Source organism: Heteronotia binoei, chromosome 4, assembly GCF_032191835.1.
Source record: "Heteronotia binoei isolate CCM8104 ecotype False Entrance Well chromosome 4, APGP_CSIRO_Hbin_v1, whole genome shotgun sequence".
Lineage (NCBI taxonomy): Eukaryota > Metazoa > Chordata > Lepidosauria > Squamata > Gekkonidae > Heteronotia > Heteronotia binoei.
The window spans coordinates 13,483,864-13,508,450 of NC_083226.1; the positions used below are offsets into that span (position 1 = coordinate 13,483,864).

Genomic DNA, 24,587 nt, shown 5'->3' on the forward strand with positions numbered 1-24,587 from the left:
TATACTTTCCCCTCTTTTGCTGGACCTCGTTTGTTCTCAATGCGTAACTCCCTCTTTCACCATCTCCGGTTCCTTTCTTCTCCTCTCGTAATGTTTGCAGATTTTATTTTTTTGGGTAGGTCAGTCACAAAAGTATATTCTTCCGTATGTATCTGCACTTCATTTTTTTATCCTTTCCTTCCATTACTGTCTCCTCCTTTTAACCTCACAACAGCTCTGTGAGGTAGGCCAAAGCCAGTGACTGTCTCCAGGTCTGCTAGTGAACATCATGGCTGATAGGGATTTGAATCCAAGACAGACATACTTTCCCCCTCAACCTTGTTTTTGCCCCCCCCCCCCCCATATGTCTCTCTTGTCCAAGTTTAGTACCCTATCTACTTCTGTTTCTTCCTGATTTACCTACCTCTTTTCTTCTCTTCTTTTATTAATAGCACATTTTATTTGCCAGTACTATTGTTATATGGCCTATCTGTAATACTGTTGCTTTTTCAGGGCCTAGATATTTTTGACAAATCGTGCCTCCCGGTGGGACCAGGAAACCTCTCAAACATGAAGAATTGCTCCTTATTTTTCCCTGTTCCAGAAACTGCCTACCTGCACCACGTGAGCTGGATGTCTGAGGTAGGTGTGCCTGGTACTTCTCTGCAGGGGTGGAATTCTAGCAGGAGCTCCTTTGCATATTAGGCCACACCCTCCTGATGTAGCCAGTCCTCCAAGAGCTTACAAAAAAGAGCCCCATGGCACAGTGTGGTAAAGCGGCAGTACTACAGTTCAAGCTCTGCTCACAAACTGAGTTTGATCCTGGCAGAAGCTGTGTTCAGGTAGCCGGCTCAAGGTTGACTCAGCCTTCCATCTTTCCAAGGCTGGTAAAATGAGTACCCAGCTTGCTGGGGGGAAAGCGTAGATGACTGGGGAAGGCAATGGCAAACCACCCTGTAAAAAGTCTGCCATGAAAACGTCGTGAAAGCAACGTCACCCCAGAGTTGGAAACAACTGGTGCTTGCACAGGGGACTGCCTTTACCAACAAAAGTATAGTGTCCAGATCACGTGACGTGATGGTATCACTTTACTCTGCTCTGGTAAGACCTCACCTGGAGTATTGTGTCCAGTTTTGGGCACCACATTTTAAGAAGGATATAGACAAACTGGAACGGGTCCAGAGGAGGGCGACGAAGATGGTGAGGGGTCTGGAGACCAAGTCCTATGAGGAAAGTTTGAAGGAGCTGGGCATGTTTAGCCTGGAGAGGAGGCGGCCGAGAGGTGATACGATCACCATCTTCAAGTATTTGAAGGGCTGTCATATAGAGGATGGTGTGGAATTATTTTCTGTGGCCTCTGAAGGTAGGACCAGAACCAATGGGTTGAAATTAAATCTAAAGAGTTTCTGGCTTAAAATTAGGAAGAACTTCCTTACCATTAGAGCAGTTCTTCAGTGGAACAGGCTTCCTCGGGAGGTGGTGGGCTCTCCTTCCTTGGAGGTTTTTAAACAGAGGCTAGACGGCCATCTGACAGCAATGAAGATCCTGTGAATTTAGGGGGAGGTGTCTGTGAGTTTCCTGCATCATGCAGGGGGTTGGACTAGATGACCTTGGAGGGCCCTTCCAACTCTATGATTCTATGAAAGGAGCTCCTGCTAGAATTTCACCCTTGCGTCCACTCCCCCCCCCCCCCCAAAAAAAGAAGAAAAGTTGAAGAATAGAAGGGCAATTGCACGTGGAGGTCATACAGAGCAGAGCTCAGGCAGGACTGGAGGTTCAGCCTTCAATCTCTCTGATCAAGGTTCTCATAAAAATCTGCATAGCCCTACCAGGAGCGAGTGAAAGTGTGACCTAACCAGCTTGGGTACTCCTTCTTGCTGAAGAGAGGAAATCATCAGGTAGCCGCCCTGAGCCACATGTGGGAAGGGCGGGATATAAATCCCAAATAAATAAATAAATAAAAATAGGTTCTAGCGTTTCGTGCTCCTGGTAGGACCCCTCAGGATAAGAGAGGTCCACGAACACCAGTAGGTAATAAACTGGGGGGTGAGCCAGCAGTGTAGCTGCCAGTGCAGCCAGGCCAAGCAGTCGTGTTACAGGAGCAGGACTGAGCAAAAAGGAATGCCAGTTTTCCAGCAGGGGGCACAGTGGAATATTTCTTGTTAAGGAAAACTCGTTTTCTTCCCTCTGTCTTTTTCAGATGACTCCAGAAGCATCCGAGGTGGGACAGAAACTATTCTCCATTGAAGAGATACTCGGCCCTAGGTATGCTTTATTCTTAAGAACATAAGAGAAGCCATGTTGGATCAGGCCAGTGGCCCATCCAGTCCAACACTCTGTGTCACATAAGAACATAAGAGAAGCCATGTTGGATCAGGCCAGTGGCCCATCCAGTCCAACACTCTGTGTCACATAAGAACATAAGAGAAGCCATGTTGGATCAGGCCAGTGGCCCATCCAGTCCAACACTCTGTGTCACAGAGTGGCCAAAAACCCCAGGTGCCATCAGGAGGCCCACCAGTGGGGCCAGGACACTAGAAGCCCTCCCACTGTTTCCCCCTCCAAGCAGCAGGAATACCCCAGACAGAGAGTTACAAACTCAGACGCTCTCCTCCCACAGAGTAGCACCCAGCTGATCCCCGCAGCTGTTCAGAAAAGGCAGAAAGAAAAGGCAAGCACCCTTTCAGCAGCACACCTTTCCCGCTCTCTCCCGGAGCTCAACTGTGCTCCAACTGTGCTTAGTCATGGAGAAGACCACAAAAGTGTCCGTGGAATGCAGTTGAGGATGGTTCGTAAGGAAGAATGCAGCCCAGTGTCTCACTTCTTGCAACAGCCAACTTAATATTGAGTACAGAATTTCGAGCAGTCAGAAAACAAACAAACAAACCTGAACTGCTCTAGTCTAGCTTTTAATGCCAGTGTATTTCTGGCTGTGCGTTTGAGAAAAGCAACCGCTAGAATGTAAGCAGCTCGTAAGTTAAGTGAGAGCTGAGTGGAAACGAGGCTTTTATTCTTATTTTATTTTAGCAGGTTTAAGGGAGTCAACAAATGTCACAAAACATGCATGTTAAAACAAGAGCTGGCAATGAATCTTCCTCCCAGGCCTATTCAACCCCTTACCATATTTGTCGGTTAGGGGACGTTTGCTCTCCAAATGTTTTTTGCCTACAACTCCTATCAGCCCCAGCCATTGGCCATGCTGGCTGGGGCTGATGGGAGCTGTAGGTAAAAAACATCTGGAGAGCCAAGGTTCCCTCCTTTGCATATTAGGCCACACACCCCTGATATAGCCAATCCCCCAAGAGCTTACAAGAAAGAGCCTTGTAAGCTCTTGCAGGATTGGCTACATCAGGGGGTGTGGCTTAACATGCAAAGGAGCTCCTGCTAGAATTCCACCCCTGCTTACCGCCATAAAGATACATCTCTAGGCTGACCAGCTGGTGATTCTCAGGACACGGCCCTCCTTATTCCATCTCTCTCATCAGTTTCACAGGATCCCTGGTCTCTTTCTCTGGCGTAATAAGCGAGAGGGCTCTGTGCGAATCTCGTACTGGAAAGAAGCCAGTCGCATCTTGCTCTGACAAGCTGCAGCAGAAAGGTGAGAACCTGACAGATAGTGGGAGGCGCACTGGTGGCTTTAGGGGGTACTGTCTCTTATTCCATGTGTGCCTGTCAAAGGGTGTGTGTGTCAGGGGCCGGGTTTCAGACTTGACTGCTTCTCTGCTTGGCGCTTGTCGAGCGGCTTGATGCCTTCTGCCTTGACTGTCTGTCCGGAGATCAGAAGACCTATTGTGGTGTGGGAGAAGGATTCTGCAGGACACCCAGGTCTTCTGCAGGCTGTCCCACATAATCTAGGGCGGACTGCCCTTGCAGAGCGGCTGTGATGTGGCCTCCTTTCGAATAGAAGAAGAAGATATTTGGATTTATATCCCACCCTATACTCTGAATCTCAGAGTCTCAGAGCAGTCACAATCTCCTTAACCTCCCCCTCCCCCCGTGAGGTAGGTGGGGCTGAGAGAGCTCTTACAGCAGCTGCCCTTTCAAGGACAACTACCAAAACTATGGCTGACCCAAGGCCATTCCAGCAGGTGCAAGTGGAGGAGTGGGGAATCAAACCCGGTTCTCCCAGATAAGAGAGCTCTGGCTGACCCAAGGCTATTCCAGCAGGTGCAAGTGGAGGAGTGGGGAATCAAACCCTGTTCTCCCAGATAAGAGAGCTCTGGCTGACCCAAGGCCATTCCAGCAGGTGCAAGTGGAGGAGGGGGGAATCAAACCCGGTTCTCCCAGATAAGAGAGCTCTGGCTGACCCAAGGCTATTCCAGCAGGTGGAAGTGGAGGAGTGGGGAATCAAACCCGGTTCTCCCAGATAAGAGAGCTCTGGCTGACCCAAGGCCATTCCAGCAGGTGCAAGTGGAGGAGGGGGGAATCAAACCCGGTTCTCCCAGATAAGAGAGCTCTGGCTGACCCAAGGCCATTCCAGCAGGTGCAAGTGGAGGAGGGGGGAATCAAACCCGGTTCTCCCAGATAAGAGAGCTCTGGCTGACCCAAGGCCATTCCAGCAGGTGCAAGTGGAGGAGTGGGGAATCAAACCCGGTTCTCCCAGATAAGACAGCTATGGCTGACCCAAGGCCATTCCAGCAGGTGCAAGTGGAGGAGTGGGGAATCAAACCCGGTTCTCCCAGATAAGAGAGCTCTGGCTGACCCAAGGCCATTCCAGCAGGTGCAAGTGGAGGAGGGGGGAATCAAACCCGGTTCTCCCAGATAAGAGAGCTATGGCTGACCCAAGGCCATTCCAGCAGGTGCAAGTGGAGGAGTGGGGAATCAAACCCGGTTCTCCCAGATAAGACAGCTATGGCTGACCCAAGGCCATTCCAGCAGGTGCAAGTGGAGGAGTGGGGAATCAAACCCGGTTCTCCCAGATAAGAGAGCTCTGGCTGACCCAAGGCCATTCCAGCAGGTGCAAGTGGAGGAGGGGGGAATCAAACCCGGTTCTCCCAGATAAGAGAGCTATGGCTGACCCAAGGCCATTCCAGCAGGTGCAAGTGGAGGAGGGGGGAATCAAACTCGGTTCTCTTAGATAAGAGAGCTATGGCTGACCCAAGGCCACTCCAGCAGCTGCAAGAGGAGGAGTGGGGAATCAAACCCGGTTCTCCCAGATAAGAGAGCTATGGCTGACCCAAGGCCACTCCAGCAGCTGCAAGAGGAGGAGTGGGGAATCAAACCCGGTTCTCCCAGATAAGAGAGCTATGGCTGACCCAAGGCCATTCCAGCAGCTGCAAGGGGAGGAGTGGGGAATCAAACCCGGTTCTCCCAGATAAGAGACCGCCCACTTAACCAAACTGGCTCTCAGAGCTTTAATAATGTGTGCAGTTATGATTGCTGTATCTCCAAAAGGACATTGCAGAGCTGGAAAAAGTTCGGAAGAGAGGCAACCAAGATGATCAAGAGGTTGTTGGAGCACTTTCCGTATGAGGAAAGGCTGAAAAGTTTGGAACTTTTCACTATAGAAAAGAGACGGCCTAAGGGGGACATGATAGAAGCTTATACATTTGTTCATGGGATGAAGACAGTGGATATAGAGGCGTTTTTGTTCCTCTTGCATAACACTAAAATGTGGGGGAACGGGTTGTATTACCCATGGGTTCTATTGATTCCTACAAGCAATAATTGTGAACAAAGGCATGCAGCTTTGTTCAGCTTAATAGGAATAACAGTGACAGTTCCTCACCCACCCAGTGGGCTTTATAAGATAAAAAGCCCGGCAGTCTTCCAAGGAACCAAGCTGGAGTCAAGAGCTTCCCTGCAGCCTCCACACAGCTCAGAAGTCTCTGTCCTCTCTCATTGAGGCTTCTTCTCTTCCAAGCGGCCTTCTATGCTCAAAGCCGTGCTCTCTCGCTCCTCTTGAAGCTGCTTCTCCCTTTGAAGCTGCCATTTCCTTCTGCCTGCTTGCTTCCTCCTCTCATCCCAGGTGTTCTTCTCCAACAGAACTGTGTCGAATTTAACCCCCTGCTGCCCTGGGACTGCTATTCGCATGGAGAGGGGCTGTATGGCTCACCACCCCATCTCCTCATGTTTACAATTGTAATTTCCACTGCACAGGTTCAGGAAATACCTCTTTACTTAACGAGTAATTAAACTGGAACTCACCGCCAGCAGACACAGCGAGGGCTGTGAGCATGCATGGCTTTAAAAGAGGGAGAGACAGATTCGTGGAGAAGAGGTCCATCAGTGCCAAAGGTCATGGTGACTGAAGGAAGTCTTCAGTTGAAATTAAATCAAAAGAGTTTCCGGCTCAACATTAGGAAGAACTTCCTGACCGTTAGAGGGTTCCTCAGTGGAACAGGCTTCCTCGGGAGGTGGTGGGCTCTCCTTCCTTGGAGGTTTTTAAACAGAGGCTAGATGGCCATCTGGCAGCAATGAAGATCCTGTGAATTTAGGGGGAGGTGTTTGTGAGTTTCCTGCATTGTGCAGGGGGTTGGACTAGATGACCCTAGAGGTCCCTTCCAACTCTGTGATTCTGTGACCCTGGGGATCCCTTCCAACTCTACGATTCTGTGACCCTGGGAGTCCCTTTCAACTCTATGATTCTATGACCCTGGGGGTCCCTTCCAACTCTAGGATTCTATGACCCTGGGGGTCCCTTCCAACTCTAGGATTCTATGACCCTGGGGGTCCCGTTCAACTCTATGATTCTATGACCCTGGGGGGTCCCTTCCAACTCTATGATTCTATGACCCTGGGGGTCCCTTCCAACTCTACGATTCTGTGACCCTGGGAGTCCCTTTCAACTCTATGATTCTATGACCCTGGGGGTCCCTTCCAACTCTAGGATTCTATGACCCTGGGGGTCCCTTCCAACTCTAGGATTCTATGACCCTGGGGGTCCCTTTCAACTCTATGATTCTATGACCCTGGAGGTCCCTTCCAACTCTATGATTCTGTGACCCTGGGGGTCCCTTTCAACTCTATGATTCTATGACCCTGGGGGTCCCTTTCAACTCTATGATTCTATGACCCTGGGGGTCCCTTCCACCTCTATGATTCTATGACCCTGGAGGTCCCTTCCAACTCTATGATTCTATGACCCTGGAGGTCCCTTCCAACTCTATGATTCTATGACCCTGGAGGTCCCTTCCAACTCTAGGATTCTATGATTCTGGGGGTCCCTTCCAACTTTAGGATTCTATGATTCTAATATGCAGAGGCAGCAAATCTCGGAGGCACATCAGGAGGCGGCCTTGGCCTCTATGTCCTCTTGTTGGCCCTCCAGAATAACTGATTGGCTGCTGTATGAAACTGGATATTTGGTGGACCGCTGGTCTGATTTAGCAGGACTTTTATGTTTTTACTGGTGAATTCTGAAGTGTGTTTCTGATGGTCTGTATTCCTAGGGAATTTCTTGCCCTGGGATTACACTGTGAAGCTGAGCGTATTGCCTGCATGCGGTCTCTCCGCTGGGTTGGACGTGTACGTCGAAGCCGCTTTCCTGCCTTGCCTTTGGGGCGCGCTCCCCGGAGCCAAGATTCTCTTCCACAACTTGCAGCGCAAGGTTTCCAGGTACGTCTCGATCCAAAACCTCATCGCCGCAGGTTGTGTCCTACTGCTCTGCTCAGCAAAACTTGACGCCTTCCTGCGATGGAAACAGCTGGTCCGCTGGGGGAAGAGGCTCTTCTGTTGGAGAAGGATTCTGTAGGGTGGAGGGAGGTGGCTCTGTGGAGTGGCTGAGGGAAAAAGCCAGCAGAATTAAGCGCAAACTAGAGACTGGATGGTATGCAGAAATCTTTCTTAGCTCAGCATGGTATTTTCCCCTTGTAGTCTTCATTTCCAGAGTTATATATTGTATATGGCTTTCTTAAGACCCTTCTTTGTGCTTGTGATCCAAATGCCGTTTGGATTGATATAATCCGTGATGGTACCTTGAGAACCAGTTTGGTGTAGTGATGGTATGGACTTTTATCCGAGAGAACCGGGCTTGATTCGCCACTCCTCCACACGCACCTGCTGGAGTGGCCTTGAGTCAGTCACAAATTCTCGCACAGCTGTTCCTCCCAAGAGCAGTTCTGGGAGAGCTCCCTCAGCCCCACCCACCTCACAGGATGTCTGCAGCGGGGAGGGGGAGGGGAAGGAGATTGTAAGCCTCTCTGAGATACCTTCGGGTAGCGAAGGGCGAGGTATAAATCCAATCACTTCTCTTCTTCATCGGAGGGGGTCTTTTAACAGCCAGTGGTTGTGTGTCTTCGCTGTATCAGGTCAAATGTAGCCAGCAGCTTGTGATCTACAAGGAGCTTGACATCATGACTGTTTGCGACCTAGAAGAGGAAGAAGATATTGGATTTATATCCTGCCCTCCACTCCGAATGGTCTCAGAGCGGCTCACAATCTCCCTTCCCTTCCTCCCCCACAACAGACACCCTGTGAGGCTGGTGGGGCTGAAAGGGCTCACAGCAGCTGCCCTTTCAAGGACAGAGTCTCAGAGCGGCTCACAATCTCCTTTCCCTTCCTCCCCCACAACAGACACCCTGTGAGGTGGGTGGGGCTGAGAGGGCCCTCACAGCAGCTGCCCTTTCAAGGACAGAGTCTCAGCGGCCTACAATTTCCTTTCCCTTCCTCCCCCACAAAAGACACCCTGTGAGGTGCGTGGGGTTGAGAGGGCTCTCACAGCAGCTGCCCTTTCAAGGACAGAGTCTCAGAGTGGCGTACAATCTCCTTTCCCTTCCTCCCCCACAACAGACACCCTGTGAGGTAAGTGGGGCTGAGAGGGCTCTCCCAGCAGCTGCCTTTCAAGGACAGAGTCTCAGAACGGCCTACAATCTCCTTTCCCTTCCTCCCCCACGACACCCTGTGAGGTCGGTGGGGCTGAGAGGGCTCTCCCAGCAGCTGCCCTTTCCAGGACAGAGTCTCAGAACGGCCTACAATCTCCTTTCCCTTCCTCCCCCTGTGAGGTGGGAGGGGCTGGAGAGGGCTCTCACAGCAGCTGCCCTTTCAAGGACAGAGTCTCAGAACGGCCTACAATCTCCTTTACCTTCCTCCCCCACAACAGACACCTTGTGAGGTGGGTGGGGCTGAGAGGGCTCTCATAGCAGCTGCCCTTTCAAGGACAGAGTCTCAGAGCGGCCTACAATCTCCTTTCCCTTCCTCCCCCACAACAGACACCCTGTGAGGTGGACGGGGCTGGAGAGGGCTCTCACAGCAGCTGCCCCTTCAAGGACAGAGTCTCAGAGCGGCTCACAATCTCCTTTCCCTTCCTCCCCCACAACAGACACCCTGTGAGGTGGGTGGGGCTGGAGAGGGCTCTCACTGCAGCTGCCCTTTCAAGGACAACCTCTGCCAGAGCTACGGCTGACCCAAGGCCATGCCAGCAGGTGCAAGTGGAGGAGTGGGGAATCAAACCCCGTTCTCCCAGATAAGAGTCCGCACACTTAACCACTACACCAAACTGGCTCTCCTAGAAATAGAGCCTCATTATTCAGATACAGTTCAACTCCAACAGCTGTTACATAAGGCTTGTTTCTCAGGGCTGCCCGTCTTTAATCTGTGAGCTTCTCAGAGAGGCAGATCTTGGGGTCTTCAGTCGTAATGTAATGCCCCCTTCTATTTGTTAATTGCCCAATCGCAGCTTACACCAGGCTTAGGGCAATGTAAAAGAATCGTTATTTTCTGCAACAGTATTTTAAGATTTTTATTCCCATGTAGCATATTAGATACGTTTTAACACTCTTCTCAGAGAAGGAAACTCCTGCGCCGGCTGTGCAGCTTCAGTACATTTGAGGATGGACCAAAGGAAATACTACTTTACAGAGAGAGCGATTTCAGATGTGGAATTTAATGCCAGAGGACGTTGTGAGGGCAACAGGAATAAATTGCTTTAAAAGAGAATTAGACAGATTCATGGAGGATGTCTACCAATGGCTACTGGAGGGGGGGACCTCCATATTCAGCTGCACTAATTCTCTGGATCCCAATGCCAGGAGACAGCATCAGGACCTCAGTCTCTGTGCCCAGAAGAACTGGGTGGCCACTCTTTAAAACAGGATGCTTGCTTAGATGGACCCTCACTGGTCTGATCCAGCAGGGCTCTTCTTGTGTTTTTATGAAGGCCTCAGCCTCTATGCCCTGTTGTTGACCCTCCAGAGGAACGGGTCAGCCACTGTGTGAGGCAGGATGATGGACTAGATTGAGCACTGGTCTGATCCAACAGGGCTCTTCTTACGAATGCCTTGGCCTCTCTGCCCTGTTGCTGGCCCTCCGGAGGAATGGGTCAGCCACTGTGAGGCAGGATGCTGGACTAGATGGACCACTGGTCTGACCTAGCAGAGCTCTTCATGTGTAGTTTTTGAATTTGTTCATTGGAGTTACTGTGGGGTAGTGGTCAGCATGTCGGATCTGCGAGACCTGGATCCAAATCCTCGCTTTGCCATGTGACCTTGCTGGGTGACCTTGGGCCAGTCACATACTCTAACCAACCTCCCAGAGTCATCGTACGGCTAAAATGGCAGAGAGGAGAGTGATGTAAGTTGATGGGGGAGGGACAGTGGCTCAGTGGTAGAGCATCTGCTTGGGAAGCAGAAGGTCCCAGGTTCAATCCCCGGCATCTCCAAAAAAGGGTCCAGGCAAATAGGTGTGAAAAACCTCAGCTTGAGACCCTGGAGAGCCGCTGCCAGTCTGAGTAGACAATACTGACTTTGATGGACCAAGGGTCTGGTTCAGTATAAGGCAGCTTCATATGTTCATATATGCTCATGTTCAAGTTGCTTTGGGTCAGCGTTTGGACCCCAGTGACATCAGATAGAGAAGAGGTGAACCACGGAAGCCCTTTGGGTCCCCATTGGGGAGGATGGAGGAAGGAGAAAAAGGGCAACTAGAATGATTAAAGGGCTGGAACACTTTCCCTATGAAGAAAGGTTGAAACACTTGGGGCTCTTTAGCTTGGAGAAAACGTCGACTGCGGGGTGACATGATAGAGGTTTACAAGATTATTCATGGGATGGAGAAGGTAGAGAAAGAAGTACTTTTCTCCCTTTCTCTTGATGATACTTCAACAGGAGGTTTTTCATATCTACTACAGTCATGTTGTCACACTCCAGCTTGTGCTTTGCACACTCTTCCTGGAGCTGTGGCTTTGTCATCTTCAGGATTTCCCGCCTCTTAGCACGCTCCATCCTAACTAACTAAACTTTCCCTATTCCAGTTGACCTGAAAATAAAACAAAACCTCTGTTGCTTCCTCTGGGTGCTTGCACGTATCAAAAAAACAAAAATGCCTGGCCAATCAAGTTCTCTGTTTGTTCTTATCCCACCGCTGCCACCAAATGTGACAGAACCGGCCCGATTCTGCCTTCAGACCCGGTCCCGTCTGCTCCCTATTGAGTCGCCAACTCCTGGAGGGAGCTATTTCTCCTCCTGCCCCTTGGGCTCGCTGCCACCACCTGCTCAGTCTAGGGGTTCAGATTGAGAGGAACAGGACTCCCAATCCCCCTCTCCAGCTATGAGGCCCGGCCTCAAGGTCCTCTGCCACCCTGTACTTGGGTATCACAGAGACCTCAGCACTTCTTTGGGGAACCCCTGGAGGATTGGCACCTTATCCAACTGCATGCCTTCCCCCTTCCCTGGGGCCCCCTTCTCAACACAGCATGGTCTAAGCGGTTTGGGGATCTATGTGGTACAGAGATGAACTGCCAGCATTTAAAACAGCAAAGAAAAAAACTATTTATTTAAAAGAGAAAAAGAAAGGGAAAGAAAAACAAAACAAAAACAGTTGCCTTTAAAAAGTTAGTACAGCACAGCACAGCACACAGCATAACAAAGAAAAGTTGATTATAAACGCATCCTGCTGGCCTTGATCTAAACATGCCCTGCCCTTTTGGATGACTTACTTTGTCTTACTGCCTGGGGGCCTCATTTTCCTGAGCAGGCCTCCCCCACAGGCAGGAGCCTACAGGCAAGCAACCTCTCTTCCAGAGCGCCAGTTGCAAACTGAAAAACTCTTCCTCCTAACTCACATGCAGAGAACAAAAGAACTTCCTGCCTCTCTAGGAGACTTTCTCCCCTAGAGTTGTTGGTTTGGCTCTGGAAGGGAGGGGGGGAGGAGGGGAAGGCTAGGCCCAAGCCTGCTTGGCAGTTTAGCGATCCCTCCCAATGAAGCACCGCCATGGATTAAAATGGCGTTTCTCCACAGCCTGATCCAACATGGCTTCTCTTATGTTCTTCTGTGACACAGAGTGTTGGACTGGATGGGCCATTGGCCTGATCCAACATGGCTTCTCTTATGTTCTTAATATAAATAAAGTGAAAGAGAGAAAGATGATCTTGGCACTAGGCTGGCCCTGCTTCTGTTAAGGGCTCATCAGGCTGCAGCCACTGGGCAGCTTTGAGGCCGTCTGGTGTCTGGCAGTGCCATCCTAGGGTGGATTGACCCAGTGGGAGGGCTGTCTCCAGCAACCGACATCTCCTTCTTATTGCAGGTTCAGAAATGTATATTGCACTTACGTGGCCTCCAGCTGCGTGAGTGTTCTGAGCTCCCCGCCTCTCCCCTCTCCTTCCAGGTGAGTCCAGCACCCCACAGCTGTTCCCTTTGCCCGCCTCATCACCTGGCATCACCAGGCATCACATTTATTCGTGCTCTTTTTACCTTTCCAGGCCTATCGATGGCACTTCTAATCTCCCGGCGATGTACCTGGCTCAGATGCAGCCTCAGTCTCCCAGTCTGTGCCAGTTGCGGGTCACCTGCCACGTGACGTGCGTCCTGAGTTTGTCCTTGAGCTGGACTTGCTCTCTCTGCGACAGCATCATCAAAGAGGTACCTCAGCCAGCCCTCAGCCATACCTGAAGATGGGAGCATTACTCCCCACAGATCTTGTCTGCTCTAAGCCTGGACCAACGTTTGCGTCAAAAAACATTCCTTTGAAGTCTGACAAGGGTTGCTTTCTAGCAAGCATCGAAGTAAAGCCATTTCAGAATGGCTGTTTGACTGTTTTTGTAATTTCTGAAAGTATGGCAGTGTGCCACAAGAAGTTTACTAAGTAGGGAAGGACTAGACTAGGAGTGTCGAACTCATTTGTTATGAGGGCCGAATTGGACATAAATGAGGCCTTGTTGGGCTGGGCCACATGTGTAATGCCAGGTAGCAGAGATATAAACTTTATAAAGGACACAGACAAGCACAGAGATTTTTTTAAAAACTTACAATATGCTTAAAAGGTTAGCACTCTTGCAATAGTTTGTTTATTTAACAGTCTCTGATATCTGACACTTCTTGGTCTGAAATAGTGCATCAAAATTTGGAGGATAGTGTCTGTGCTGTATTAATCCTGAGTATGCTGTTCAGGTGTTGTTCAAGTGTGTGTGTGTGTGTGTAAGTTGCAAACCTACTTCTGACATAACATAAGAGAAGCCATGTTGGATCAGGCCAATGGCCCATCCAGTCCAACACTCTGTGTCACATAAGAACATAAGAGAAGCCATGTTGGATCAGGCCAATGGCCCATCCAGTCCAACACTCTGAGTCACATAAGAACATAAGAGAAGCCATGTTGCATCAGGCCAATGGCCCATCCAGTCCAACACTCTGAGTCACATAAGAACATAAGAGAAGCCATGTTGGATCAGGCCAATGGCCCATCCAGTCCAACACTCTGTGTCACATAAGAACATAAGAGAAGCCATGTTGGATCAGGCCAATGGCCCATCCAGTCCAACAATCTGAGTCACATAAGAACATAAGAGAAGCCATGTTGGATCAGGCCAATGGCCCATCCAGTCCAACACTCTGTGTCACATAAGAACATAAGAGAAGCCATGTTGGATCAGGCCAATGGCCCATCCTGTCCAACACTCTGTGTCACACAGTGGCCAAAATATATATACACACACACACACACCGTGGCTAATAGCCACTAATGGACCTCTGCTCCATATTTTTATCCAATCCCCTCTTGAAGCTGGCTATGCTTGTAGCCGCCGCCATCTCCTGTGTCAGTGACTTATTGACATTCATTCCAGAAATCTCATGGTCAATGCTCTGAGCCTAAGACCCAGGGGAAAACATGCAATGGCTGGGCATTGCAAGCTTTTGTACAAAAGTCGCTTCATGTGCTGGTTGGCCAATGGAGAAAATAGAGGCTTTGCTCTGGAGTGTGATTGAGCAAGCCTGGCAAAGCCAGCTGTGATGCAGAAGGAAGAAAGGAAGAGAGAAGGAAGCAGATGGCAGTGAGTTGCTCGTGGGTCCGATCCAGCCCTTGGGCCGCACGTTTGACCCTCCTGGGCTAGCCTGTAAAGTGCACATATACCTTGCTAAGAGACAGAACAGGATGCGACGAAATCCTCAGCAAGTGATGGGTTGTGCCTTTTCGGTGGTAGAACGTGTCATCAGGTCACAGCTCGCACCTTACTTGTGACAACACCAGAGGGGTTTCCAAGGCGAGACGTTCAGAGGTGGTTTGCCATTGCCTGCCTCCACATTACAACCCTGGTATTCCTTGGCGGTCTCCCGTCTGTTTACTAGCCAGGGCCGACCCTGCTGAGCTCCCGAGGTCCAAGGAGGTCAGGCTAGCTTGGGCCCATCCAGGTCAGTGTCTTTTAGCGTGTGCTGAAACAGTCCCTGGGATGACCTGGAGAGCCATGAATGGGGCTGTGGCTCAGGGATAGAGCATCTGCTTGGGAAGCAGAAGGTCCCAGGTTCAATCCCTGGCATCTCCAAAAAAAGGGTCCAGGCAAATCTTGCCAGTTTGGTGTAGTGGTTAAGTGCACGGGGATGGGACGGTGGCTCAGTGGTAGAGCATCTGCTTGGGAAGCAGAAGGTCCCAGGTTCAATCCCTGGCATCTCCAAAAAAGGGTCCAGGCAAATAGGTGTGAAAAACCTCCGCTGGAGACCCTGGAGAGCCATCCAAGTCAGTATTGTCTGAGAAGACCGAGGGTCTGATTCAGTAGAAGGCAGCTTCATATGTTCATATATGACCTGCAGGGTCCGTTTCAGCACAATACAGAAACAAGAGCTGCACCAATCTGAGTCTGAATCAAAAGGGAAAGTTCTGGCTTTGTTTCGGGGTTTTTTAAGGAAGATCCCCGGAGCGCCTGGAGCTGGCTGTTCGCCTTTAGCACGGTATTCCTTTAGCAGGCCTTTACACAGAGAATCTGGTTCTCGGGGAGGAAGAAAGCCCAGAGAACGTGATGCCTCTGCGGCCCGCTTTGGCCCCAGCTCGTCAGGGTCAGCCGTGGTCAGTGCATGGACAGCCATGAAGATCCTGTGAATTTAAGGGGAGGTAGCTGTGAGTTTCCTGCATCGTGCAGGGGGTTGGGCTAGATGACCCTGGAGGTGCCTTCCAGCTCTAGGATTCTGTGATTCTAAGGAAGACCAGGGTTGCTGTGCTGAGGCAAGCAACGGGAAACCACCTCTGCTCCTCCCCTGCCTGGAACATCCCACGGGATGGGTGGCCGCCAGCCCTTTTGACGTCATGTTGTTCTTCAGAAGAGGGAAGGGCGCTTGAGAAAGAGCAGACATCTTGGAGTGCTTTGGGCAGGGGTGACCAAACTTACTAAGCGCAAGAGCCACATGGAATAAACATCGGATGTTTGAGAGCTGCAAGACGAGGGAGGAAGGGAGGGAACATATGAACATATTTGAACATATGAAGCTGCCTTCTACTGAATCAGACCCTCTTTGGTCCATCAAAGTCAGTCTTGTCTACTTAGACTGGCAGCAGCTCTCCAGGGTCTCAAGCGGAGGTTTCTCACGCCTACTTGCCTGGACCCTTTATTGGAGATGCCGGCAATTGAACCTGGGACCTTTTGCTTACCAAGCAGATGCTCTTCCACTGAGCCACCATCCCTCCCCTTAGACATATGAACATATGAAGCTGCCTTCTACTGAATCAGACCCTCAGTCCATCAAAGTCAGTCTTGTCTACTCAGACTGGCAGCGGCTCTCCAGGGTCTCAAGCTGAGGTTTTTCACGCCTACTTGCCTGGACCCTTTTTAGTTGGGAGATGCCGGGGACTGAACCTGGGACCTTCTGCTTACCAAGCAGATGCTCTACCACTGAGCCACTGTCCCTCCCAAATAGGGAAGCGAATAGGTGGGGGAGGTGGAAAGAAAGTCACTTTGAATGCATTCTCCAAGCCGCCGGCTGGCTTGGCTTGGAGGAGTGATTTAAAGACACAAATGCCTTCTCCAAGCTGGCCGACGGGGCAGTGGAGGTTTTGAGAGCCACACAATATGGGTGAAAGAGCCACGTGTGGCTCCTGAGCCATAGTTTGGCCGCTCCTGGCTTTGGGCAACCTGCTTAAAATAAAACCAACCTTCTGTGTCAGTTTGGGGCATTTCCCCCTTTTTGCCTTCTGCTCTAGAATGTTTGCTATCCTGACCTGGATGACCCAGGCTGGCCCGATCTCGTCAGCTCTCGAAAGCTAAGCAGCGTCAGCTCTGGCTTGTCCTTGAATGGGAGACCCCAAGGAAATCCAGGGCTGCTAGGCAGAGGGAGGCGATGGCAAAAACCACCTTTGCTCAGTTCCTGCCTTGAGAATCCTTCGGGGTCACCGCAAGTTGGCTGCGACCTGACGGCACTTTTCACCACCACCTGAAGATTTGCCAGCGATTTGAGATCTTGTTTCACGACTTGCCAGACTGCTACAAGGCACTGCCAGGCCAATGGAGAACACAGAGGCTTTGCTCTGTAGCTCCTGCGCGATCGAGCAAGCCTGGCAAAGCAAGCTGTGATGCGGAAGGAAGCGAGAGATAGAGAGAAAGAAGCAGATGACCCCTGTCCAACGCTTATAAATGGCAGGGGTCACTGAGACGGGAAGGCTGAACAGCTTCCCGGGTTGCACCGCTTTGTTCATGGGCAAGAGTTCTTTTATAAAACTCAAAACACTCTTGATCTGTGCGGAGGGCCATTCACTGTTGCAAGCTCTTGCCAACAACCGGCAGCAGTGTAGCCAAGAGACAAGTTTGTTCCCCCTGATAAGTAGGCCATAGTTTGCTACGCTCCTTTGTTTTATTCTTTTTATTTCTCCCTATCCAGGGAAGATGTGGCCAACACAATCCACCATGCTCGTCCTCTACTGGAGTGATTAAAGCTAATGCCAGGTGAGAACTGGGGAAGAGGGGGAATTTGCCTCCCACAGGTGGCTTCTGAAGCGATAGATTTTTTAAAAATATGCACTAGCATGGTTTGGATGCAATCCCTGCTTGGCATTTACACACACACACACACACACAAAGCGGAGGGAAGACCAGTGGCACCTAAAACACTTAACAACATTTATTCTGGCATGAGCTTGCATGAGTCACAGGTCACTTCCTCAGATGCAGTGGGAAGCAAGGAAATCATTCCCCCTCGTTTTTACAGATCATTACAGAAGGAACAGGAGGGAGGGATTGAGCACCTGCCTGTGCTGAAAGGTATTTGATATTTCTGTTTTCGTGTTCAATAACTGGTGCCAAAGAACATAGAAAAAAACTGCTGGGTCAGACGGAAAGGTCTGTGTAATCCTGCATCCTCTTTTCGTCAGTGATCAGTTAGATCGGGGTGTCACATTCACTTGTTACGAGGGCCGGATCTAACATAAATGACACCTTGGTGGGCCGGGTGTCAGACAATGGAACTTCAAATTCAGCCAGACTCCATTAGATACGAAGTTACAGCTTTATTTGAGAGTTCATAGTTTCTGAGCGCAGGAAGATTGGAACTGATGCTTTCCCGCCAGTGAAAAGATACTTTAAAGAGTTGTACATCAAAGGATTCTAAACAATTCTACATTCCCAGGCATGCCTAGTATAAAGTGATACATTTCACACGGTTACTTTCTCTTATCTCTTTGTGGTTCCCGATCTCACAGGAATGGCCAAACCGTCGTTTCCGGAGGCATCTTATCTTCAAAAGGTTGTTGCTTTTGTTAGTTCCAGGGGTCAGGAATTCACACCAGTGTTAGTGACAACTGTGCATCTACTTTGATATGCAAGGCTTCTTCTCAGGGTTAGTGGCATAGGTTAGAAAATGGAGTCAGCTAGGCTAACCACATTACTACAGCTTAGGTCAAGCATTACATCATATCATAGTATTTTTCCAGTGTCTGACAATGGGCCATGTGCGTCATAAAATGTCATGCCAGGTAGCAGAGACATATCAAGGACACAGACAAAAACACAATTAAAGATTTTTTTTTAAAAAAAAACTTAAAATAAAACACGCTTAAAACATGAGCACTTGTTGGTCTCAATTGTGCTTTCGTTATATCTCTCCCATGGGATCAGGAAACTCGGCAAAGGAAGCTCCGGCATCCCCTCCAGACTTTTTTCTTTTTGCCTGCAGGATTTTAGTCGAAGACGGGACGGGCGAGGCTGTGGTGTCGTGCAGGAACCAGCAGGTGTGCGGAGTGTTGAATCTGAACCCCAAGGAGTGGGATGTCGTGCAGGCCCACGTCCGGAGGAAAGGCTTGGTCAGCTTGCGGCATAACGAGAGCAGCGGCGGGCCTGGGGTAAGTGGCTTCTTTCTTCTCTGGAGGCTGAACCCAGATCTGGGCTGTAAATGCCAGCAGAGACAGCTCGTTTCTTAACGACTGACGATGGCCTACAGAGAGTCCTGTCAACCCACAGCCAACTTAGGGCAACCCTGTTGGATTTCCGTTGCCAGCCTCTGCGTAGCAACCCTAGACATCCTTGGTGGTCTCCCATCTAAGTAGTAATAAAGGACCAGCCCTGGTTAGCCTCCAAAATCTGATGAAATTGGGCTAGCCTGGACCACCCAGGCAAGGGCAGAGATGAACAGAGGCGGCTTGCCATTGCCTGCCTCTGCGTAGCAACCCTAGACATCCTTGGTGGTCTCCCAGCTAAGTAGTAATAAAGGACCAGCCCTGGTTAGCCTCCAAAATCTGATGAAATTGGGCTAGCCTGGACCATCCAGGCAAGGGCAGAGATGAACAGAGGCGGCTTGCCGTTGCCTGCCTCTGCGTAGCAACCCTAGACATCCTTGGTGGTCTCCCAGCTAAGTAGTAATAAAGAACTAGCCCTGGTTAGCCTCCAAAATCTGATGAAATTGGGCTAGCCTGGACCACCCAGGCAAGGGCAGAGATGAACAGAGGCGGCTTGCCATTGCCTGCCTCTGCGTAGCAACCCTAGACTTCCTTGGTAGTCTCCCAGCTAAGTAGTAATAAAGGACCAGCCCTGGTTAGCCTCCAAAATCTGATGAAATTGGGCTAGCCTGGACCATCCAGGCAAGGGCAGAGATGAACAGAGGCGGCTTGCCGTTGCCTGCCTCTGCGTAGCAACCCTGGGTGTCCATGGTGGTCTCCCATCCAAGCACTGAGCGGGGCTGGCTCTGCTTAGTGCCTGAAATCTGATGAGATTGGGCCATCCAGGTCAGAAGAAAAGAGCAGACGTAGGTTGCCACCGCCTGCCTCTGCACAGTGACCCTGGGCTTCCTTGGTGGCCTCCCATCCAAGCACTGAACGAGGCCAACCCAGCTTAGCTTCCGAGATCCGATGAGGTGGGGCTAGTTCGGGCTACTGAGGCCAGGATCGACAACACCCTGCTGCTTCCCACAGTGCACGGAAGACCCTGAAGGCTTGCTGACGCGGTACTTGAGAAGCCTGTGCAGAAGTCCTGCGGTCCTTCGGTCTCTTGTGCTGGAAGCCAGACTGGATAGAAGGCCTCCCGAGGCAGGTGCGTGGATGCAGCCCCCTTCCCCTCCGATCCGCTAGATCAGCGGTTCCCAGACCTCACCTGGAGTATTGCGTTCAGTTTTGGGCACCACATTTTAAGAAGGATATAGAGAAGCTGGAACGGGTCCAGAGGAGGGCGACGAAGATGGTGAGGGGTCTGGAGACCAAGTCCTATGAGGAAAGGTTGAAGGAGCTGGGCATGTTTAGCCTGGAGAGGAGGCGGCTGAGAGGTGATAGGATCACCATCTTCAAGTACTTGAAGGGCTGTCATATAGAGGATGGGGTGGAATTGTTTTCTGTGGCCCCCGAAGGCAGGACCAGAACCAATGGGTTGAAATGAAATCAAGAGTTTCCGGCTCAACGTTAGGAAGAACTTCCTGACTGTTAGAGCGATTCCTCAGTGGAACAGGCTTCCTCGGGAGGTGGTGGGCTCTCCTTCCTTGGAGATTTTCAAACAGAGGCTAGATGGCCATCTGACAGCAATGAAGATCCTGTGAATTTAGGGGGAGGTGTTTGTGGGTTTCCTGCATCGTGCAGGGGGTTGGACTAGATGACCCTAGAGGTCCCTTCCAACTCATTCTGTGACTAGCCAGGGATGACCCTGCTTAGCTTCTGAGATCGGGCAAAATCAGGCTAGCTAAGTCACGGCTCATTCTAAACAGCCATCTTGAAATGTTTTGGATTTTGTGAATGCCCCTTACTGTTGTTTGTACTTCCCAGGCTCAGGACAGATGAGAAGGTTTGTTTCTAACGAAGTGGCCTTCCTAACCCAGATGAGGAGTCGACTCAACTTGATATGTCTGAGCATCCGTGAAGCCACCTGAGTCACGGGAAAGGGGAAAAAGCACCTTGCCTTGTGTCGGGCATCCAGTGTCTACGCTCCAGGCCTTGTATCGGACATCCGGCATCTACATTCTCTGGACCAGCTTCAGAAGATGAAACGTCTGCTGCTTTTGTGTGCCTTAACAGGAGACTCTTCCGTGAAAAGCTCCTATCACTGCAGTGTTTTGGATCGAGAGCTGAGTTGCAGCCAGAAGAGCTGGGTCCAAAGAGAGGGCTGCCCACCTAATTTTCAGAGCTGGTTGTGCCTGGACTGTACTATGTAAGAATGCAAGTGGAGACTGACGTTATTGCATGTTCCTCTAAAGCGAGAAGAATCCGTTCACACAGAAGATGAGTTATGTCGGGGCAAAGGCCGAGATAGCAGAGGTCTCCTTGACGTATCCCGCTTGCAGTTTTGCACAGAGGAGCACCGAAGAAGGCAAGTGTCTGCCGGCAGCTCAAAGTGGTACAGTCCAGGGAGGATATCTTTCCTTTCTACTTGGCGAAGCATGTGACTGATGCACTCAGGGAACAAAATAAAGCTTTCTCTGATAATCTCCTTTTCGCATTTAAATGCCTGCTTGGCTCATCAAAAAATAGTTCTTCCCCCCCCCCCCAAATGAGGAAAATTCAAGCAACAGAAAGACACCGTTTTCCTAGAGCAGAGTGTTCCCAGAGTGGTGCCCCCAGAGACTATGGTGCCTGCCCAGTGGGAGGAGCCAGGTGGGGCTTTTGGTCAGCAAGGCTTCTGATTGGCTGTTTCTTTGGCAGCAGCTGTCAATGCAGCACAAGAATCTTCACTGGGTGGATGAAGGCAAGCTGTGGAAGCAGCTGTTTTTACAGCTGTGCCCGCTAGCGTCAGGATTCCAAAGGTGTCCACAAGCTCAGAAAAGGTTGGGCACCCCCCCATCTTAGAGCAACAGCCATCTGAATACAAATTGTGATCATTTGGAGGGTGGCTTGGGAGAGAACAGGTCTTTCTGAGGTTCTCTTCTGGGTTTTCTTCTTTTTGGTCTTCAGTGATAAAACAAAACCCCACATGATCATCCTTACACTGTTTAATCTGGCTATCAGGTCATTTGGGGGCCAATTTGAGAAGCTGGATCTTGCCTTTAACAACCTAAACGGGGGAAGTTCTCCATAAAAACTGCTATCGTTCTTCTGGATGTGCTGTGAGAGAAGCTATTGGATTTGTATCCTGCCCTCCACTCCAAATCTCAGAGCAGCCTATAACCTCCTTTACCTTCCTGCCTCACAACAGACACCCTGTGACGTGGGTGGGGCTGAGAGAGCTCTCCCAGAAGCTGCCCTTTCAAGGACAACTCTGCGAGAGCTATGGCTGACCCAAGGCCATTCCAGCAGGTGCAAGTGGAGGAGTGGGGAATCAAACCCGGCTCTCCCAGATAAGAGTCTGCGCGTTTAGCCACTATACCACATAAGAACATAAGAGAAGCCATGTTGGCTCAGGCCAACGGCCCATCAAGTCCAACACTCTGTGTCACACAGTGGCAAAAAATGTTATATACACACATACACTGTGGCTAATAGCCACTGATGGACCTGTGCTCCATATTTTTATCTAAACCCCTCTTGAAGGTGGCTATGCTTGTGGCCGCCACCACCTCCTGTGGCAGTGAATTCCACATGTTAATCACCCTTTGGGTGAAGAAGTACTTCCTTTTATCCGTTTTAACCTGTCTGCTCAGCAATTTCATCGAATGCCCACGAGTTCTTGTATTGTGAGAAAGGGAGAAAAGTACTTCTTTCTCTACTTTCTCCATTCCATGCATTATCTTGTAAACCTCTATCATGTCACCCCGCAGTCGACGTTTCTCCAAGCTAAAGAGTCCACACTGGCTCTGGGGGCCAGGGCTTTTCCCCTTCACTTTTCTGCTCTCTACCAGAAGCTGAACGCTTTGCTTTCACAGCTGCTGGGTTACAGACGAATGCATTTTCTGAACACCGAACATCATTAGTGGAATGCCACACTTTGGTTTCTGTGGTCACACTGTTGTTGTATTTGTGTAGCTGTTTTCAGATTCCGTTGTCACTCCCGCTGAGGACTCCATGCAGTAAAATGCTGCTTAAGTTCTACAAATTCCACAAACCGAGCGTTGAAACAGGCTGGAAATCCATCTCTCTCTGAGGGGGAACTCATCCATGCCACCTCAGTAGAGCAGGGCTGTCAACCTCATTTGTTATGAGGGCCGGATCTGACATAAAGGAGACCTTGTCGGGCCAGGCCATGTGTGTACCTATTTAAAATTAGGTAGCAGAGGTATAAACTTTATAAAGGACACAAACACAATTAAAGATTTTTAAAGAAAACATGCTTAAAACAGCACTCGTTGGTCTTAAAGGTGCTTTCGTTATCTCTCATGGGTAGGGTTGCCAAGTCCAATTCATGAAATTGGAATTCACTGCCACAGGAGGTGGTGGCGGCCACAAGTATAGCCACCTTCAAGAGGGGTTTAGATAAAAATATGGAGCACAGGTCCATCAGTGGCTATTAGCCACAGTGTGTGTGTGTATATAAAATTTTTTGCCACTGTGTGACACAGAGTGTTGGACTTGATGGGCCGTTGGCCTGATCCAACATGGCTTCTCTTATGTTCTTAAATATCTGGGGACTTTGGGGGTGGAGCCAGGAGACATTGGGGTAGAGCCAGGAGCAAGGGTGTGGCAAGCATAATTGAACTCCAAAGGGAGTTCTGGCCATCACATTTCAAGGGACAGCACACCTTTTCAATGGCTTCCTCCATAGGAAATAATGAAGGATAGGGGCACCATCTTTGGGGGCTCATAGAATTGGACCCCCTGGACCAATCTTTTTGAAACTTAGGGAGTATATTGGGGAGAGTCACTGGATGCTATACTGAAAATCTTTTGCCTCTACCTCAAAAAACAGGGCCCCCAGAGCCCCAGATACCTGCTGATCAATTCTCCATTATTTTCTATGGGAATAAGCCTCCACAGGGAATCATGAGTTCCCAGCAGATGTTTCCCTCCCCCGTTTTCTGATGACCCTGAAGCGGGGGGAGGGCCTCCAAACCGGGGGATCCCCTGCCCCCACCTGGAGATTGGCAACCCTACTCATGGGATCCAGGGAACTGGGCAAAAGAAGCTCTGGCTCTTTCCTTCCTTCCTTCCCCAGGGGATCAGGAGGGGGAGGAGCCTCAGCCAATGGAGAACATAGAGGCTTTGCTCTGTAGGTCGTGTGCGACTGAGCATGCCTGGCAAAGCAAGCTGTGATGCAAAAGGAAGCAAGAGTGAGAGAAGGAAGCAGACGACAGTTGCTCGGGGGCCTGATTTGGCCCCCAGGCCGCATATTTGACACCCCTGCATTAGAGGCCTTGGCCACAATTATCTTTGTTCTGCTGAGAAACCTCTTAAGCCAATGCACTGGCTGTGCAGCACAAATACAGTCCCATAAAACCCAACCTAGAAAAGCAGTGAGTTTGCAATTCCCGGCAGCAGAGGCAGGTGCCGCCATCTCTTTCCATTCACAATTCTGCTACTTGCTTAAGAGAACAAACTGCCAACACCTCGCAAACTCGAGTTGGGGAGAAAATATTGTATTTTGCTGTAAACACCTTTGGTAGCAAAGAAAAACAGTACAGAAATATAGGATTAATTAAGTTCACAAAGCAGGAAGGGCTAGGCATAGCTTTTGGGGGGGAGAGGGAGGGAGGCAGACTCTGGGCAGAGCGATGTGACCCCGTTTTTCCTCTGCCCAAGTTCAATTTGCTCTCAGCAGAACAGACCTGGCTGGTAGCAGTAACAGCTAAAATTGAACCGTTCTGAATTTAACTCCCAGCTTAATTTTGAAACTGCTCATAAACGTTTAAATGGGGTGGTTAAGTACAAAAAAAATGTTCCCAGCTTCACACTGAGCCTCACCGTACAGTTTCCACTAAATGTAACACTCTGCAATCGTGGCTCAGGCTGGGGTTTTGGACACCGCTCTAACTTGCTCCATCAATTCCCGTACAATTTCTTCTGAGCGAGCCGCACCACACAGAACAGCTGCAAGCAATGAACATTTCACATACTAGGAGTCAGGGCTTTTTTTGTAGCAGGAGCTCCTTTGCATATTGGGCCACACACCCCTGATGTAGCCAATCCTCCAAGGGCT

General features: G+C 50.1%; 1 protein-coding gene across 1 annotated transcript in view; it reads left to right on the forward strand.

Annotated features, from left to right (window-relative positions):
- CTC1 (CST telomere replication complex component 1) overlaps positions 1–21,011 on the forward strand; it is a 57,202-nt gene extending 36,191 nt beyond the window's left edge. Inside the window, exons 14-23 of the mRNA XM_060236801.1 lie at positions 493–621; positions 2,180–2,244; positions 3,465–3,577; positions 7,371–7,536; positions 12,440–12,520; positions 12,615–12,774; positions 16,993–17,057; positions 18,283–18,448; positions 19,514–19,631; positions 20,351–21,011. Of these exons, the coding sequence (XP_060092784.1) occupies positions 493–621; positions 2,180–2,244; positions 3,465–3,577; positions 7,371–7,536; positions 12,440–12,520; positions 12,615–12,774; positions 16,993–17,057; positions 18,283–18,448; positions 19,514–19,631; positions 20,351–20,454 (1,167 nt within the window). The 3' untranslated portion in view covers positions 20,455–21,011. The remainder of the gene's footprint in view (positions 1–492; positions 622–2,179; positions 2,245–3,464; positions 3,578–7,370; positions 7,537–12,439; positions 12,521–12,614; positions 12,775–16,992; positions 17,058–18,282; positions 18,449–19,513; positions 19,632–20,350) is intronic.
- The last annotated feature ends 3,576 nt before the right edge of the window (positions 21,012–24,587 follow it).